Source organism: Lissotriton vulgaris, chromosome 4_1 (assembly GCF_964263255.1).
Source record: "Lissotriton vulgaris chromosome 4_1, aLisVul1.2, whole genome shotgun sequence".
Classification (NCBI taxonomy): domain Eukaryota; kingdom Metazoa; phylum Chordata; class Amphibia; order Caudata; family Salamandridae; genus Lissotriton; species Lissotriton vulgaris.
In genome coordinates, this window is record NC_141691.1 from 1,117,329,664 (window position 1) to 1,117,348,736 (window position 19,073).

Here is a 19,073-nt window from a genome sequence, read left to right on the forward strand (position 1 = left end):
CAGCAGTGTTGGCTGGGCCAGGAAGCTGCAAGGCGGTGGACCGGACTCTGCTTGTCGGTGCCTGCGGACTGTAGGGGAATAGATCTTCTACTCCAAGGGAGACTGTTTTTAAAGTGCTGGCAGGCTAACCACAGCTTTGGTAGTTCTCTCGCTCACAAGGCCAGTCACTCTGTTGCAACTTCTGAGAGAGGGCTGAGGACAGGTAGGGCTTTGCACCACAGTCCAAAGTTCCCACTGAAGTTCTCACCAGGCAGTGACTCGTCTTTGCCCGTCTTCGGTTGATCCATCGAATATCTGAGATCTTTGGTTCAGGATTGCCACCTAAATACTCAATTTAGGGGAGTTCACTAGGGGTGACAGGTAGTAGCTGACCTGTGGGCTACCTATCTTTAGGGTGTCTACACCCTCTATATGAACACTTCCTGTGGGATGTGTGCATAACCTGAACCCTAGAAGGCTAATTTCATCCAAGGCAACATGGAGGAATCTGAAAAGTGGGGTCCATATCAGCTACCCCGCCCTAGGGGTGGTGCTGGCTGAATGGGGGCTCACGTCATAATCTTGCTAATTTTACCACCAAACAGTGGGGTCAGGACAGGAGGGTGGGCTCCTCCACTATCTGGAGAGGCCCGGGGATGCATAACAAAAGCAGCAGGGCCTTTGAAGCTTCCTGCCCTAGGAATGCCCTTCCTGCTTGGAGGAGATGTGAACACCATCGCCCAGGGAGGGCTTTATTCTTGAACTTGAGAGCGAAGGCTCTTACCTCTTGAGGTCAGAACCCTGTCTATTGTAGCTAGCTGGTCGAGACCAGTCAGTCTACACACTAGTAGTTGGTATTTTTTCAGGGGGTACCTTTAAGGTGTCCTCTGGGTGCATTTATTAATAGATCTAGCACTGACATCAGTGTAGGTTTATTAAGACAAGGTGTTTGGTACCAAACATCTTGGGGTACTGTGAAGCCATCATGTAGCTGGAGAGCTCATACTGACGAGTGTCCAGCCCATGTAGTCGTTATGGCTCCCCTGTTGCCTGGTAAGATCTAAGGGTGAACTTAGATATCACCGGGAAATATCCACTCCCGCAGATATGCCGACACAAGGGTATAGTGCAAATTGCCTTAGGGCTGTAAGCCTGCCATAGGAGTGACTTACCTATACCACATGTAGTGCTGGCAGGCACGGTACACAGGGATGTGTGCCACGTTGGCTCTTCTGTTTTCTCTGCACCAAGACACGCAAGTTGAAACAAAAGTTTGTATGAGCTTGGTGAGGGGTCCCTAGAGTGGCATGATTTGCGCTGCAGCCCTTAGAAACCCTCTTTAGTTCCAAGGCCCTAGGTACCAGGAGTACCCTTTACTAGGGACTTACAGAGATCTTAAAGGTGTGCCAATTGTGGAACAATCATACAGTTTAGGGAAATAACACTGGTAGTGGAGACCTGGTTAGCAGGAACCCAGTAAACTCTCAGTAAAAGCTGCACCAGATACCAGGCAAAAAGAGGGGTGTAACCATGTCAAAAGGAGCACTTAGCTACAGGATTCCTATGGACAGTCTAGTATATGGTGGGAACTGCTCCTTCCCATTTAAGGTATTTAGGGGCCCTCGTCAGGGGTGTCTGCTCTCCCATCTCCTATTTGCTTTGTATACTGAGCTGTACTTGGAGTCCATTTTATTGAATGAAGAAATTCAGCCAGTGACATCTGGTGGCTGCGAGCTTAAAATTACAGTTTATGCTGATGACGTTGCTATCTTTACTACTAATCGACTGGCTACTATCAGCCAAATAACAGACAAGGCTAATAGGTTTGGATCCTTCTCCGGTTATAAGCTAAATCCCGCAAAAATACATGCATTGCTTAATTTTAAGTCAGAAGATTCGATTTCTGGAGTAGCAGCAATGGCCACTTACCTAGAAGTAAAGCTGAGTAGTTGGGTTGATAATATTTTAAAACTCAATTTGAACCTTTACTGTACAGAGTAACCTCCAAGCTGCATTCATGGAATCAACTCCCGATTAGTATAATAGGCCACTGTAATATTATTAAAATGAACATTTTGCCAAAATTCCTGTACCTGTTCCAAGCAATTCTACTTCGAGTTCCAGACTCCATTTTTAAGCGTCTCAAAGGGGCCATCTATAGTTTAATATAGGGCTATAGACAGGCTAGACTGGCTATTCGATTCTTGAAACTCCTGTATAAACAAGGGTGGGGAGGTTTCAATTACTCGATTTTAAACTGTATTATTGGGTAGCATTTGCCAGTCACATACGCAATCTGTTAACTGGGCGTGAACGAGAACCGTCCGTTTTGGGGTAGCAACTTGCTTTGGGGTCTGATATTAGTTTTTTCTTCATAGACATATGGCTCCCCATTATTACAAATGGATCTGATTTAACATTATTAGGGACATTGTTAGTATCTGGAAGGAAATGTACTCAATGTACTGTTTAACCACTCTGCACGCAGATATGCCACTGTGGAGCAATCCAGAATTTTCCAAAATATTCCATGACTCAATGGCCAAGGCTTGGGCAAGGCTAGGGGTGAAGACCGCAGGTCAGTTGCATGATCTTAATGGATTTTGCTAATGTGTCTGTCTACAGACTTCTTATGAACTTGCTCATCAGTTTTTCTTTAATTATCTAAAGCTGCTGGATTACATTTTATGGAGGTGCAAGGCTCCAATAGATCCTGAACAATTGGACATTTTGACCTACTTATTTAGGGAACCTGGAAAAGTTTTGATTGGTGCACTATATCAAAGGTTCTGTCTGTAAAGCACTAATGATAGTCCACTACTCGCTTCTAAGTGGAGCAGGATGCTTACTTCTGAGATCTCATCACTAGAGATCGAGAGGGCTTTGGAGATTGTTGATTGCTTTGCTCACTCTGTAAGTTTAAAGCTGCAACAGTTTAAGATAATTTGTATACTTTATTATGAACCTAAACGGATGTCAAAATGGATTGTGAACTATGGTTCGGATAAGACTCAATGTCTGAAATGTGGCTGCTATGCAGCAGATATTGTACATATGCCAGCTGTCCTGCTCTTCAAAAATTCTGGGCAGGTGTAGCTCAGCTAGCAATACTCCACTTTGGCTGAGACTTTCGACTGTCCACTAGGCAGCTCATGTTGGAATATAAAACGGAACACAATCTCAGCTCTAGATTATTGATGTTGATCATAATTGTTTCTGCCCGGCTATGTATAGGTAGGTCATGGACTTACACTTCCAGCCAGAAGGCATTTGAGTGGTTGGCAATCATTCGCCAAATATATGAATGTGAGCTAGCAATTGCCAAGGATAAAGGCCTTCTAGCCATAAAACGTTTTGAAAGAATCTGCGCCAGGATTAAAAATCAAAGTCTATAATTTAACTGTTGGTATGCAAATTGAATATGATGTCACCATCCCATCCCAATTGTTGGGAAGCAGGTTTATATATATTTGTTCCTTATTCTTGGCTGTGTTGCTTCTTATATGATTTTTGATGTATTCTATCCATCTATCTACTTCCTACTGGTACTGTTTTTGGTTATTGCATACTGGTTATGAGCCTGTGCCATAATTATTGTGATCATGCCTAACTCAAAATAAAAATACTTAAAAAAGGAAACAGTGACTAAGGTAGAAACAAGGGATGCAAAAAACCTACAAAAGGGAGATATGGACACAGGAAATTTGATGTGGTGGAAGAAATATGCATAAGGTGGAACCAAAACTATACAGCTATGGTAAACTCTGACTCATGGGGCATTGGTGGTGGGGGACAAAATAAAATGTATTTATGTATGTATTTGTACAAATTAGTACATAGGAAAGTGCAATCTTTTTTACTTCTTTATCCTTTTCAATACAGTTGTGCCCCCATAAGATTTTCTACATCTTATCGCCACAATAAACAAAACCCCGTTCGACTGAGAGGGGCGAGAGCCCAAACACCATTAAGTTGCTAACTTGCACAATAGAAATAAATAACCATATTAACAAAAAAGTGTTGTAGATATTTCTCCATTCAGCAGATTTAAGACTTCTCCATTCTAAAAATGCCTAATTTGAGAAGTGCTACCCAATAGGCAGTCTCTGACAGTTAACCTTTGTCTTCTATGGTGCATGCACAAATACATTGCTTCATCGGATGGATTTATGTGGTAACTCTTTTTCACAGATGAAGAGCAAAAGCTGCAGATTTTTTTTTAGTTCAATGCAGATAGAATTACACTAGGGCATATAGTTCTAGTCATGTTACAGTATATGCATTTTGGGAGTGGGTGTATTGCTGCACTTTCATTGCAACGGTTGCCCTAAGAAATGGAAGCAATGATTTGTTTAACCCCTCCTATGCTCGTGACGGAACCGTTCCGTCACGAGCCTCGGGTGGGCTGTGCTGGTGACGGAACAATTCCGTCACGGTCCGCTCGCCGCGCCTGCGCAGCGTGAATTCCGCACCTGCGCTGACGTTCTAAAGAGCGGGCGGGTCGTGACGGAACCATTCCGTCACAAGCACAGCTTACCTGCGGGCCGTGATGAAGCGGTTCCGTCACGAGCACAGGAGCGCTGCGCGGCCCCGCCTCCCCCTTAGCGCTGCAGCGGAATAGCCGCCGCAGCGAAGGGGTTAAAGAAAGACCGAAACTGGAAAAGCAATGCCTTGGTGGCATGCAGTCATAGGGTAAGTCAGGCTAACTTCAACCAATAAGGTTTGTAAAGAGAAATATCTTTCTTATGACTGGGTGCTTAGCATGGCTGTAATCTAAACTGCAAATTAAAATCAGCATAACATTGTGGGACATCCACATCTCGCCTGTTAATGCCAACAGAATCGGTGTGCTACTGACCTTTGGTGAGGATTCCATCAGCCTCATGTTTCTGCGATCCCAGCCTGCACCATCGAGGAAGAGTCCATAGACGTAAACCCCTCCGATGTCAGCAGGGGGCGGCCCAGTGACGTCCTCCCTCATCATCTTGGTGACATCATTGTACAAAACAACACTGTCCAGAGCCCACCCTTTGGAGAGATTCATGCGAGTAGTTTCCTGCCTCATGGCGGTCAAGAATCCCTGTTAAAAATAAGCACAGCGGTATGAAACACTGGTTAGATGCTTACGTTTCTCCACTACATATTTTACCTGTTGTGTGAACTTTGTTATACTGCAAACAGAAGCTCAGAGAAACAGACTTAAAACAAGCCTTTGCAACAGCAAAATAGCAACATTGATCCCCTACTTCATGTTGCACATTTCAGTGTGGTGGCAGTACACGATGCAATAAAAATGGAATAAGATAATATAGTTGACATTGCATGTGGTACATTATTGCACATAGATTGGCAAGATCCCAGTCCCTTGGAAGAGGTGATTTTAAGCGTTTAAATCAGCAACCACTGAAAAATCAAATATGCCTGGTTGTGCATAGGTCACATTATTTATCCTGTAATTACTGCAATCAAAGGTGACCAATATAAAAAATGTAATAAACCACGCCAAGATATTGCCATTATTTAAAATGTATGTGACCAATATTAAAGTGGGAACTTATTATGTCAATCGTGCTGATCTTACACAGTGGGCGTGGGATGCTCCGATATGCTACTTCTAATCTTGATATGATGCCAAAGGTTCTCTATGTGATGTCCTGCACTGCTATACTTACTGGCAGAAATTCCATGTTAGGGTTTCAAATAATTTTCCCTAGATCGAATTGTGGCAGTTAGGTTTGCTGACATCGTTCTATGTGTACACAACAGAAAACTAATGTAAGCTCTACTGGCTAAATCCACCAACGTAGATACTAATGACCTGTTTCAATATTCAACTAAATTCATGTCTTTGAACTTCATAATATACACAAACCCATTCACTAACAATTGTTTTCAAGTGCCATTTCAAGTGGTCCACTGGATATTCCCACCAGGGTAATCATTCCACTTTCATCATGTGTGTTAAATGATGTCTCGTATTTATGTATATGTTCTATAGACTGTATTCTAGATTTACTCCCCACACTCAGAATGCACACCCATGGAACATCAGTATCACAAGAGAAAATTCCAACAACATGATAAAAGAACCAAAGTTGGAACTCTCCTCCACAATTGAACTCCTTAAATCTGATATATCCACAATGAAACATTCTACTAGCAAAACAAATCATTTACTCTACACCATGCTGAACACCCATGACAAACTCCCCAGATTGGACTCTCCACCACACAATCCCATTCAAAATGTTTAACTTCCATCCCTTCATACAAAAAACATTGAAAGTCCCACAAAATAAGAAAACATTCTACAAAAATTATTATGATGCAACAGGTACTCATTTTCTCAGCTGCCCGCAAAGGTGACATCAATGTTCTACTAACACATTCAGCATGGCCCTCTGTACCATTAACATACTCCATTAACAACTCTACACCAAAAACCGAAAACGCAAAGCATCTGAACAGTGGTACACACAGTGGCATAAAACATGTTCCTCCAACGTCTTGGTAAAACTTAAAACAATAAGCATGCAAAAAGCAACATCATTGAACCAAACCTAGCTTCTCCATTCAGACCAGATGACAAGCCAAAATCAAGAGATTGTCTCTTTTTAAAGGCTGTCAAAACTACATCAACACACTACCCATCCTTGCTTCTCCCTATTCAAAAATCAACTAGCATCAATCACTGCTTCATTAATACCTTCAGACACAACATGGGACTCACATTCACCCAAATAACCTACATACCCTCCTCTCAGCTCACCCACATCCTAATTTAGCATTTATTTGACTTTCTTAGAATCCAAAGTCTTGACGTTATCATGAAGTTACCAATATCAACATCAACCTCATATCTTGATGAAAAAGTTTCGAAAACTCACGGTCTCCAAATACACTTACATCCTTTCATATCATCATCAGTTTCACTCTTCTGAAGGACACCTTCCACATATCACTAAACTAGTATGACTTTTCTGCTCCTTACAAAACCAATCCCAGCAACTATCCAACTACAGACTCATCACCTTCACGAAAACCGATAATATCAACATGGTTGAAACATGTAGACCTATATTTTAATCACATAACAAATGTGCCTTTTTTAATACACCACACGTCTTAAACACCGCAGCCTACCTAACTAGACAAAGGTGTTACAAAAATGTTAAACTCAGTGTCTAATCACTCCGGAATAAAGTCCAGGAGCGAGTAGCATTGGACACCTTTTAAATCACTAACTTTTAAATATCTCACTGCACATATAAAAAGAAAAATACCCGCTCCACTGTAATCAGGTGTCGAAGCACACCCTGTTGGCACTCGGCCTTCGGGGTGGGACCCCGATGATGAAGCATGTCACCAACCAGGTTGGTGAGTGAGGGGTCTTCTTAAAGGACTACTTTTGTCCTTGGCTGGTTGGGCACTACGTGCACCACAATACATTTCATTTCCGAGGCTCATTTTACTACAGCCTCACGGGGGGTACTCCTCCATTTGTTTTTGAAAGTATTTAACAGGGGATCAGGAGTTTCCTCCCTACACATACTTAAATACCTTCTCTCTCTTTTTGTTTACAAATAAAATACCAAATTCATCTGCATAAATATATATATATTAAAGCTCCAACTGCACCTTGTGCGAAATCACTCACTGGCGGGTGCTTGTAAAGCGGCGGGGCAAGCCACAATGTATTATAGCTCTAATCCCCCCAATTTGAAGAGAAACCAGTACTCACAAGAGACATTCTTAAGGGTTCCTTTATTCTGAAACAAACAGACGCGATTCGGCGATGCCTTCCTCAGTGTTTGTCGAAACACCGGGAGGCCGCCGCCATTTTTATCCACATTAACAATAGGTGTCACAAATGAAAAGGGACTTTCACAACATTACCGATATAGGCGCCATTTTGTAGTATGCAATTGTACTTCTAAATGCAACTTATTCATTTGTTGCCGCGGTTTGCCATAGCATTTTTTTCATTTACCGCAATTCAAACTGATTGTTTACACAATTGCTACAATTCTTTGCCATATTATAACAATTTGCAATTTTACAAATTCTATGTATATCGGCATTTCAAATGACTATTCGTACAGTTCTTTACCCAATATTGGTGTTTAACATGCATTGCGCCAGTTAATGTTACAATGCATGTGTTTTCTTTTTATTGGTTTGATCTTATTCTGCCGTGGATAGGCTAAGGTCCCTTTTTCCTTTTAAACACGGAAAAGGGGAACTTACACACATTTTTTTATGCATGCACCATTTTGTAATATGCAATTATGAATTTTCTATACATGAGTTATTCTTTTTAGTGCCACAGCAAAACCCTCCGATGTTACCGGAAAGCAAGTTTCACATTCATTGCTTATACTATCACATTCGCCGATCGTGTGAGCCATATACATCGGCACATTTTAATGCGCCCATTGATTGAACTGTACCCATGTTGTGTCTTACTTTGTAAAATTTATCATGCCGTGGATCGGCTTAAGTCCCTTTTCTTTACATTTGGACACTCACTATATTCAGTAATTCATGTTCATCACCAGCATTTTAATTACATTCTCTAAAACCCTTAATTCATACACAAAGCCTCATAATGTAAATGACAATTTGAGTCAAAATTTCAAAACTTAATTTTCTCAGACAATCAATCATGTTCCAAATTTTCTCAAATTGTACTATAGGTTATGCTCTAACACAGTGTTATTACATAATTCATTCGTAGTTCATATATTACTGTCAACTGTTCTGAGCGGTATTACATCCATTTGAGAACTTTTTATCTAATAGCCATTAGATACCCAAATATGTTGCTAATTCCTCCCCACTGTTCAAACCCCTCGGGGACTTTGTCTGGCAGTCCACAATGTAACGTGACTCTAACCTTCGTAGCTTCTTCAGCCTATCACCCCCTCTGATGGTCTCTGGTTCGTGATCGAGACCATAGAACTGTAACAAATCTCTATGTTTTTCCGTGTCTCGCCACTGGGTACGACACATCTTTTTTTCCTATTGCCCTTTGATGCTCTAAAATTCTTATTTTCAAAGGGGGAATTGTACTGCCTATATAACATAGGCCACATGGGCATGTGAAGCAGTACACTGCGTAAGGGGTCGTTCAGGTTAGACATTTTGTGATAGATCTTTTCAACTTTACATCTGGGAAACTGTAAAAAAGGACCCTTTTGCTGTTGGAGCAGGCCTTACATTTCCCACATGGGTAGAACCCTCGCATCTCTTTAAGGGTACTATCCTCTTGGAATCTTTCTCAAGGTGACTCCTTACTAATCTGTCCTTCAGTGATAGAGCTTTTTTGAAGGTTACTAACAGATACTTTGGGATATCCTCGCTGATGACATTATCGGTTTTCAAAATGTGCCAATTCTTCTTTAGCATGCGCCTTAGATGGTTAGCCTCCGCTGAATAGGGGGTAACCATCCGAAACTTGCCTTCCTGTGTGCTGTCTTTTTTGTAATCCCCTTTGGGTTGGTATTGTTATCTAGGGATGCCTCTTACTTTCTTTAATGTGTTCTCTAAGAGCTGGTGATCATACCCTCTTTCTGAGAATATCTGTACACATTCTTTAGCAGCTTTTTCGGAGTCACAGGAACGTGAACTATTTCGTTTTAATCACAAAAGTTCTCCATAGGGGATACTTTGCACCAATTTTGGCAGATGATTGCTAGTTGCAAAAAAAGGGTTGAATTCCCCGCTGTAATCTTGTGATACAATGCAGTATGTATTTGCCCATCTGTTACAAATACCTTCAGATCCAGGTAGTCCACTGCCACTGGACTCACTGTTCCTGAAAAGTGTAAGTTCACATAAATTTTATTCAGATCCCTGATGTAGCCTTGTGCTGTCTCCATGTTGCCCTGCCATACTATGAACAGATTGTCGATATAACAATACCACTGGATAACTCTGCCTGTCATGTTACCGTTTGTATGGGTCCTGGGCAACTGCTCCTCCTACCAGCCTACGAAGAAGTTTACATAGCTGGGGGCGAAGCAGGTGCCCATTGCTGTTCCAGAGACCTGTCTAAAGTATTTATCCTCAAACAGGAAAATATTATTAGCAATACCAATATCATTGCATTATGCTCAGAAAATCACAATTGTATCTTGTTCAAAAAGTATTGCATGGCCCTTAAGCCACCTTCATGTTTAATACAAGTGTAAAGGCTTGTGATGTCCAATACCATCAATTGATATGTATGATCCCAGGACATTTCTGAGATTTTACCCAAAAAATCCTTAGTGTCCTTCACATAAGATTTTAATTCCACCACAAAAGGAAAAAGAAAATAGTCTATGAATCTTGACAAATGTTCTGTCAAGCTCCCTTGAGACGAAACTATGGGGCTACCTGGTGGGTGCACATCATCTTTATGGAGTTTTGGAATGTGGTAGAATGTTGCCACTATTGGATTGGTACATCTCAGAAAAAGATGTTCTTCTGACCCCAACATCATTTTGGCATTCCAGGTTTTGATCAAGGTTTCATATTCGCCCACACTTGCTAGGTACATTTCACGTGTTGTCCCAATATAATACTTTGTATCCGAAAGTTGTCGTAAGGCTTCCTCTCGATATTGTGTCCTTGTTTGTAGCACCACATTGCCGCCTTTATCGGAAGGTTTTACAATTATTGATTTGTCTTCCATTAGATTTTTTATGGCAGCCTTCTCTTCTTTGGTCAAGTTCTCCTTTCCAATACGTGTTTGATTTCTGCCTCTAAAGTTCAACAAATCTCCGACCATGGAGTCTGAAAACACATCTAATACATCGTAGGGCATTTGTGGTACTAAAATCGATTGTGGTTTAAAAGGACTTTCTTGTGTCCCTTGTTCAATTCCTGCACGTATCGCCCTTTGTGCCATTTCCATGACTGAATTATTGGGATTTTCAAATGCTTTATCCAGATTCTGCAGACGTTCTACTGCTTCTGGAACATTGCATGTTAGCATATCAATCGCAGTCATTCTTTGTGCTATAGCCTTGGTCTCTTTCATATTTGGTTGTAGTTTAAAGTATTTATGCAGTTTTAATTCCCGTATAAAGCAGAACAGATCAATACGTGTTTGAGAAAACTCTAGGTGACTTGTAGGACAGAATGTTAGTCCTAATGCCAATACTTTGATTTCATTGTCTGTCAATTCTTTGGGGGTCAGATTCACTACTGTAAGATTTGTAGTGTTCATTGCTTCTTGTTGTATTTCATCTTGGGTGTCCCCCATGCTGGTGCTCTTCCTCTTCCTGCCCCACCATGATCTCCGCATTCTCCGGTGGTTTGTTCAGGGGGTTTGTTTTTGCCTCCTCTCAACCAGGATTGTCTTATTATCTGGAACTCGTCCAAAAAAGGAGTAGTCGTTTTACTTGCAGCTCCTGGATTGCCATTATGTTCATCACCTGACTCGTTTTCTGTTACATCCGATTCTGACGTTTCCACTCTCGGAGTCGCTGTTTTAGTTGTTCTCTGCGACAATTCTTTACGGGGCCCATCGAATTTCCGCGCAAACGTTAGCACTCTCCCCTGAAGATAATCGTGCTTGTCGCGCTCAAATTTCTCCTGCTTCCTCTGTTTTATTTTGTTCTCATATTTCAGCAGGCCTGTCTTCATTTACCCCATGTGTTCGTCTATTTTATTTTTGTCATCCTCTTTGGACAGAGTTTCTTCCAGTTCCTTTATTTCGTTGAGTGCTTTTTCTCGGTCGCTCCATGCATTCTTCACTAGTATGCCTAGCATACCCTGGCAGTACTGTGCCATATGGTCTACCCATTCCGTCAATAATCCTGGGTCTGGGTTCTCATAAGATGGAGCTGTGTATACCCTCAAACCTCTGTGCACCCTTTTCACTTTGATGTAGCTTTGGAGTGAAGTGGCTTCCCACCACATGCGTGTTTCACGCTCATACAATCTCTCGAATTTCAACATTAAACTATTGAGGCCAGTAATGAACTTAAGATTCATTGATCCAGTTACATTCTCTGTAGTTCCGTTTTTTGTTGTTGTTGAACATGTCTTTTGCAGCCTCTCGGCGGGCCGAATCACGGAACATCTTATCTGTTCTGTGAGTTTTTGCCGGAATATTGTCCTCGAATTCGTCTCTCTCGCCCAGCCGCTTATAAACAGATTTTCAGGCTGTGCATATTGCGTGTCACGTCGGTGTACGCTCAGCTGTTTCCTTATCTTTCCGATCACAGTGGGTCTTCGCTGAGCTTCTTCGGCGTGCTGCATTCACAAACTAGCAATTCTGTTGTGCGGTAGTGCTTTTTGCAAAATCATTAAAGCTCCAACTGCACCTTGTGCGAAATCACTCATGGGTGGGTGCTTGTAAAGTGGCGGTGCAAGCCACAATGTATAATAGCTCTAATCCCCCCAATTTGAAGAGAAACCAGCACTCACAAGAGACGTTCTTCCGGGTTCCTTTATTCTAAAACTAACAGACGCATTTCGCCGATGCCTTCCTCAGTGTTTGTCGACACACAGGGAGGCCGCCATTTTTATCCACATTACCAATAGGTGTCACAAATGAAAAGGGACTTTCACAACATTACCAATATAGGTGCCATTTTGTGCGCGGGGGTGCGCGCACCGTACGCGTACGTTGCGCGTACCGCACCGTAAGCGTAAGGTGCGCGCACCCCGCGATTTAAAAAAAAACATTTTGTTTTTGGCCTGGGGGGTCCTTGTGGGACCCCCTGAGCAGGCCTAGGGGGTCAGGGTAACTCTACCCTGCCCCCTTTTGAGTTCTACACATTTGTTTTTCTGCTTTCCTGTGCCTCAGTCTACCGAAGCACAAGATGTCTGCCAACAATTTCTGTTTTGGAGTGTTGACAGACAGTGGCAGCCAATCAGCATGCAGCTCGTACTCGGGAAGGTACAGAGTACAGTAAGCTTACAGTGCACTCACGGTGCAATGCCTATAGATATATATATTTTTCAAATTTGATTTTCTCAGAAACTACTGGAGCGATTTACACCATTTAAACAAAAGACTCTGCTGCGTACCAGTCTCTACCATTTTGCCAAGTTTGGTGTAATTCCGTTCATCGGTTCGGGCTGTAGCCTTGTCTAGATGTCCTATGGAAAATTGCATGGGGAAAACACGTTTTGGGAGCCCCCTTTTTTCTCGGCCCCCGCTTCACGAATCCCCCCGAAACTTTCAGGGAAGGAGCGGAGCGTAACGGGCCATCTTCTTTGAAAAAATCGCGTACATTTATTAACAGGCGCCAAAGTTATTCCCAATAGAATGTTGCGGATTTCCTATGGAAACTAGGTCCTAACTATATATACCTACTGGCGACCGCCAGTAGGTAATATATATATATACATATATATATATATATATATATATATATATATATATATATATATATATATATATATATATATATATATATATATATATATATATATATATATATATATATATATATATATATATATATGTATATATATATATTACCTACTGGCGGTCGCCAGTAGGTATATATAGTTAGGATTTTTTCCCTATGGGATTTTTGAAAATTCTATGTCTAATAACTTTGGCGTTTGTGGACGGAATCGGCTGAAATTTTCAGGAAAATGGCACATTTTGTTTCTGAGCAGCCCCTGAAAATTTGGGGGGGGGTTCGTCAAGGGGGGGCCGAGAAAAAAGGGGGTCCCAAAACGCGTTTTTCCAATGTTAATTTCCATAGGGCGGTTGGCCTCACTTTTAGCCCGAACGGCTGAATGGATTTGCACGAAACTTGGCAAAATTGTAGAGACTGTTAGCCCGATGTGCCTTTGCTAGGTCTCAATATATGTGCTTCAGTGGATTTTGAGAAATTAACGTTCAAAAAAAGATATATATCTGTAACAGCGCTCCGGGTAGCGCTCCGGTTCGCGTACTTTTCGCGTAACGGAACTTTGCGATGCGAAGCTGATTGCCTCTCCGGTGTCTGTCAACATTCTAAATAGTCCGGAGCGGCCGCCATCTTGTCTCTCGGTAGGATCGAGAGACAAGAGGAGGCCAAAACAAAGGGGGAAATTACCATAAGGGGGCATAGTAGATCCTCGTTGACCCCCTAGGTTTTATGTGGAGGTTTTAAAAGGGCCCAGCAGGGCAACAAAATTTTTTTTTTTTTTTTTTGCGTGGGGAGCGCCCAATCCGCGAACCGGAAAGCGTTCTGGGCAGCGTACTATAAGGAAAAAAGAATGATAGACTTTTCAAATACTGTATGTTAATTGTTTGTTGTTTTTGTTGATTATTTTTTAATTTCTTTATTTTTTAAGCATTTTTTTTATTGTGATTGTGTTTCATAATTTATTAAACTTTCTAACATTTCACTGTCAGAAATTTCATAATTCTCATTGAATATACTTTGTAGTCTCTGAGGGTGTAAAATGTCCTCATTTTTAAGGAGATCATCTACTGCTTGCACACATTGCAGTAGTTCTTGGTCCCTAGTTTCATCCATAAATTCATTTTCATTTTCATTTTGATAAATGTTTTCTTGGCTGCTCTCTTGCAGGACAATTTTAAATTCAACTTTCTGTTCGCCTTCCATTTTGCCTGAAATTTGGATAAAAAAAATATATATTAGTAGAGATAGGGCACTGTTGGGATTAATTTTAGATAGGCAGTTTTTATCAGTGAATGTATCTTTTGGCAGTGTATAGTATCAGAGTGGAAGTAGGAATATAAAAAAGTGTCTGTGATTTAACCAAGAGAAGCCTAACTCCATCCATAACTATAACAGAGAAGTCTATCTAAATCTATAACTACTACAGAGGGATAGTATATAACTATCAGAAAAAGTTTACCATATTAACTTATAGTGCACAATATACTTCAGTTTTAAAAATATCAACTTACCTTTACAAACAAGTTGAAGAGTTTAGTGATAATTCAATTGTAATGTACAACAAGAAGTAGCAGTCAAAATGGCTGTGTTTCCTTCTCTCCCTTTATATATATTCAGGTATATAACCAATCAAATGTCAGGTAATAAAAGTAGAAAATGAAAGTAACATTTTCATTGGTTGTCAATTCCAACACTTTAGATGTGTTTTGTGAAGTAATTTACCTCACGGTATTTAGAGAGGTCTACAGGCTTAATGGCTAAATGGAATTTCAATCAAATTTGCGAAAATGAAAGGGATTGTTATGTAGTATGAGCTAATGTATATTTGGTGAGAGTGTCTCCAGTCATTTTTTTGTGAATTACTTTCCCACCTTTTTTATTGGACCGCTTCCCGGTATGCGTCCCGGTCCGCGAACCAGCAGCGTTACGGGAGTCCACCATTTTGTGTTTCGGTCGAATCAAGATACAAGATGGAGGGCAAATAATGTTCAGAATGGGTAGAAGGGGGCACGGTAGATGTATCTTGACCCCCTAGGTTTTCTGAGGGTGGCTGAGGAGGACCATATGTGCGGGAAAAAAACATTTTTTTTTTAAATTTTGCGCGGTTAGCTTCCAGTTCGCGTACCGGGTAGCGCTCTGGGAGCGTAGTTTGTTGAAAATTAGAGAAAAAAGTTGGAGAAAAATAATAAATGTGAGTGATCAGATGTAGGGTAGCTCTGAGAAGAGCTTTTGGGTTTATGGTACATTTAGGTACTTATAAGTAGGTACCAATGCACAGTCTTAAATTCAAAATGAAAATTCTGTTGCCCTCATCTGAGAAGTGAACTCCATCTCCTCTGTAGATATCTTGCATGTAGTAACGCAAGTTATTGTTGTACATGGAGCCCATTCCATGGTCTCTCATGTAAGCTGAAACAGATTTGTTTACATGCTTCCTTGACTTCTCAATTTGTGGACAAAATTGGATGGACCACCTCCATTTCTGTCTTTGGCATATATTGGAATATACCAAGCCAGTTTGAGGAAAAAGTGCCATTAATTGCTCAAAGGTGTCCTTTAAAAGCATTTCCAGACCTACCCCAGTCAAAGTGCCCAAATCAGTACCTCCACAGTGCACAATTAACAGGTCAGGTTTTGGCAAAAGCATAAAGGTTTTCACCAATGGTATCAATTGGTGACATTTTAATCCTCTTTGGCCCAACCACTTAATTTCCACATCTTGTAAATTGAGGTTAGGTAAATTTCTGTTCTCAGCATACCTTTGAGCCCAGTAGATGTAACTATGTCCAACAATCCAGACATTAAACATGGTGAGAGAAGGTTGGGCTGCAGTCAGATGAAGTGTGGTAATGAAAGGGCAGTTGAAACAGTAGGAGTTTGTAAAGAAAAAAAACTGTGGATTTCCAGTGCTAATGATTCATTAGCAGTGATTGGTGCATTTCCATTTCTGAAAACAGAAAGTTAGGGTGCATGGATGTGTTCTTTGAAAGATGTAATTTGAATGGTCAAGGAAAAAACATTTAATGAAAGATTGCACTGGATACTCAGGTGCACTGAGAGTTCAGAGTTCAATTGAAACATTGTTGTGTGAACTTGCAAACATGAGAGGTCTTTCAGGAGGTGGTTGCTAAGCAAAAAAGGCAGAGAGGGCAGAGGGGGGAAGGGTTTTGATTTGAAAACAGTGAGGGAAGAGTTATGATTGGCTAATATGAGAGATATGTGTAATGAATATCAGCATTTCTGTGCTTTCTATAGCTGCAGCCTCTGGAGTGCATCCTCTTTGTTCTGCTGAATACAATTTGGTGTATTTCTGAGACTGTTTTGAAACTCAAAAAGTATTTGCTAAGGTGAGAAAAGATTTATTTAATTTAGATAGAGAATAGTATAATTTAAGGAGAAAATGATGAAGAAAGCTGTGTTTTTAAAATGTGGCTTTGTCTCAAGTGATATACAAATAGATTTTGTTTCTTTGAGAAATTGTAAATGCATATTCTGTGTAGAAATCTGGCATGCAGTAACGCAAATTATTGTTGTACATGGAGCCCATTCCATGGTCTCTCATGTAAGCTGAAACAGATATGTTGTGTTTAAAAACGATTTTTGAAAACAATTACATTTCTGGATATGTTCTGCTAGAGCTTCATAGGTTGTTTGGGCCATATTTATAAGGCATTTGAGTGTCTCTGATGTTATTGTTCCCATTTTAATTGAAGAGCTTTCTTCATGGGGCTAGTTTCTTGTAAATACGCTCCCACCTGTGCTTGGTAAATTTAGATTTTGATTATGGGAGTTACATAGCCATGTTAAAAATGTCCCAAAAATGGTGCAAGGGCATTCAAAAAAACGCTTTCATGTGTCTTAAGGACATTTTTAGTCATTTCCTCTTGAATGTAGGTATACAATTGATTTATATGTTGTGTTTAAAAACGATTTTTTGAAATCAATTACATTTCTGGATATGTACTGCTAGAGCTTCATAGGTTGTTTGGGCCATATTTATAAGGCATTTGAGTGTCTATGATGTTATTTTTCCCTTTTTAAATGGAAAGCGTTCTTCATGGGGCAAGTTTCTTGTAAATACGCTCCCACCTGTGCTTGGCAAATTTAGATTTTGATTATGGGAGTTACATAGCCATGTTAAAAATGTCCCAAAAATGGTGCAAGGGCATTCAAAAAAACGCTTTCATGTGTCTTAAGGACATTTTCAGTCATTTCCAACTGAATGTAGGTATACAATTGATTTATATGTTGTGTTTAAAAACGATTTTTTGAAATCAATTACATTTCTGGATATGTACTGCTAGAGCTTCATAGGTTGTTTGGGCCATATTTATAAGGCATTTGAGTGTCTATGATGTTATTTTTCCCTTTTTAAATGGAAAGCGTTCTTCATGGGGCAAGTTTCTTGTAAATACGCTCCCACCTGTGCTTGGCAAATTTAGATTTTGATTATGGGAGTTACATAGCCATGTTAAAAATGTCCCAAAAATGGTGCAAGGGCATTCAAAAAAACGCTTTCATGTGTCTTAAGGACATTTTCAGTCATTTCCAACTGAATGTAGGTATACAATTGATTTATATGTTGTGTTCAAAAACGTTTTTTGAAATCAATTACATTTCTGGATATGTACTGCTAGAGAGCTTCATAGGTTGTTTGGAGCATATTTAAAAGGCATTTGAGTGTCTATGATGTTATTTTTCCCATTTTAATTGAAGAGCTTTCTCCATGGGGCAACTTTCTTGTAAATACGCTCCCACCTGTGCTTGGCAAATTTTGTTTTTGATTATGGGAGTTACATAGCCATGTTAAAAATGACCCAAAGATGGTGCAAGGGCAATCAAAAAAAACGCTTTTATGTGTCTTAATGACATTTTCAGTCATTTCCTCTTGAATGTAGGTATACAATTGATTTATATGTTGTGTTCAAAAACGTTTTCTGAAATCAATTACATTTCTGGATATGTACTGCTAGAGCTTCATAGGTTGTTTGGAGCATATTTAAAAGGCATTTGAGTGTCTATGATGTTATTTTTCCCATTTTAATTGAAGAGCTTTCTCCATGGGGCAACTTTCTTGTAAATACGCTCCCACCTGTGCTTGGCAAATTTTGATTTTGATTATGGGAGTTACATAGCCATGTTAAAAATGACCCAAAGATGGTGCAAGGGCAATCCAAAAAAACGCTTTTATGTGTCTTAAGGACATTTTAAGTCAATGAGGAAACATAGGTGATGTAATTCTGAAAAAAGGAAAAAAAACTCCACTTTTTTCAATTACATTAGTAGTGTTTCCTAAGTTTATGAATGACATTGTGCAGATGAAGTTTAGGTCTGACCACAGATTCAAAACAGGTCTGGCCTTTGTTCAAGAGTGAAGTGGACATGACTTACTTCATTGGTAGGCCTTCACATGTATTATCTCCTTTGTATTCTTCAACAAGCTAAAAACTCTTCTGCAACCGTGAGTAGGCCTCACCTTAAACAAACCTCTGGAAAGGCCACACCTTATCGTCATCCTGAATCAATCATTTAAAATGTTACGGAGAGATTTATCATAGGTGTATGCCTGTTTTGTACCACTGTGCGTCACTTTTGTGACGCAGTGGTGGTGCAAAAGATTTGCTATGTTAAATAATAAGTAGGGTGTTAAGTGTTTTATGACTGTTATTCATTTACTGTTTGGTAATAGTGGTTAATAACATTTTTTATTATATTTTTCCACAGATTCAA

At 40.3% G+C, this 19,073-nt stretch overlaps 1 protein-coding gene across 1 annotated transcript in view; it reads right to left on the minus strand.

Moving 5' to 3' along the window:
• Positions 1–19,073, minus strand: part of LOC147722959 (dynein axonemal heavy chain 5-like) — a 1,378,573-nt gene that overhangs the window by 54,841 nt on the left and 1,304,659 nt on the right. The window contains exon 76 of the mRNA XM_086965349.1: positions 4,838–5,059. Coding sequence (XP_086821475.1) covers positions 4,838–5,059 — 222 coding nt within the window. The remainder of the gene's footprint in view (positions 1–4,837; positions 5,060–19,073) is intronic.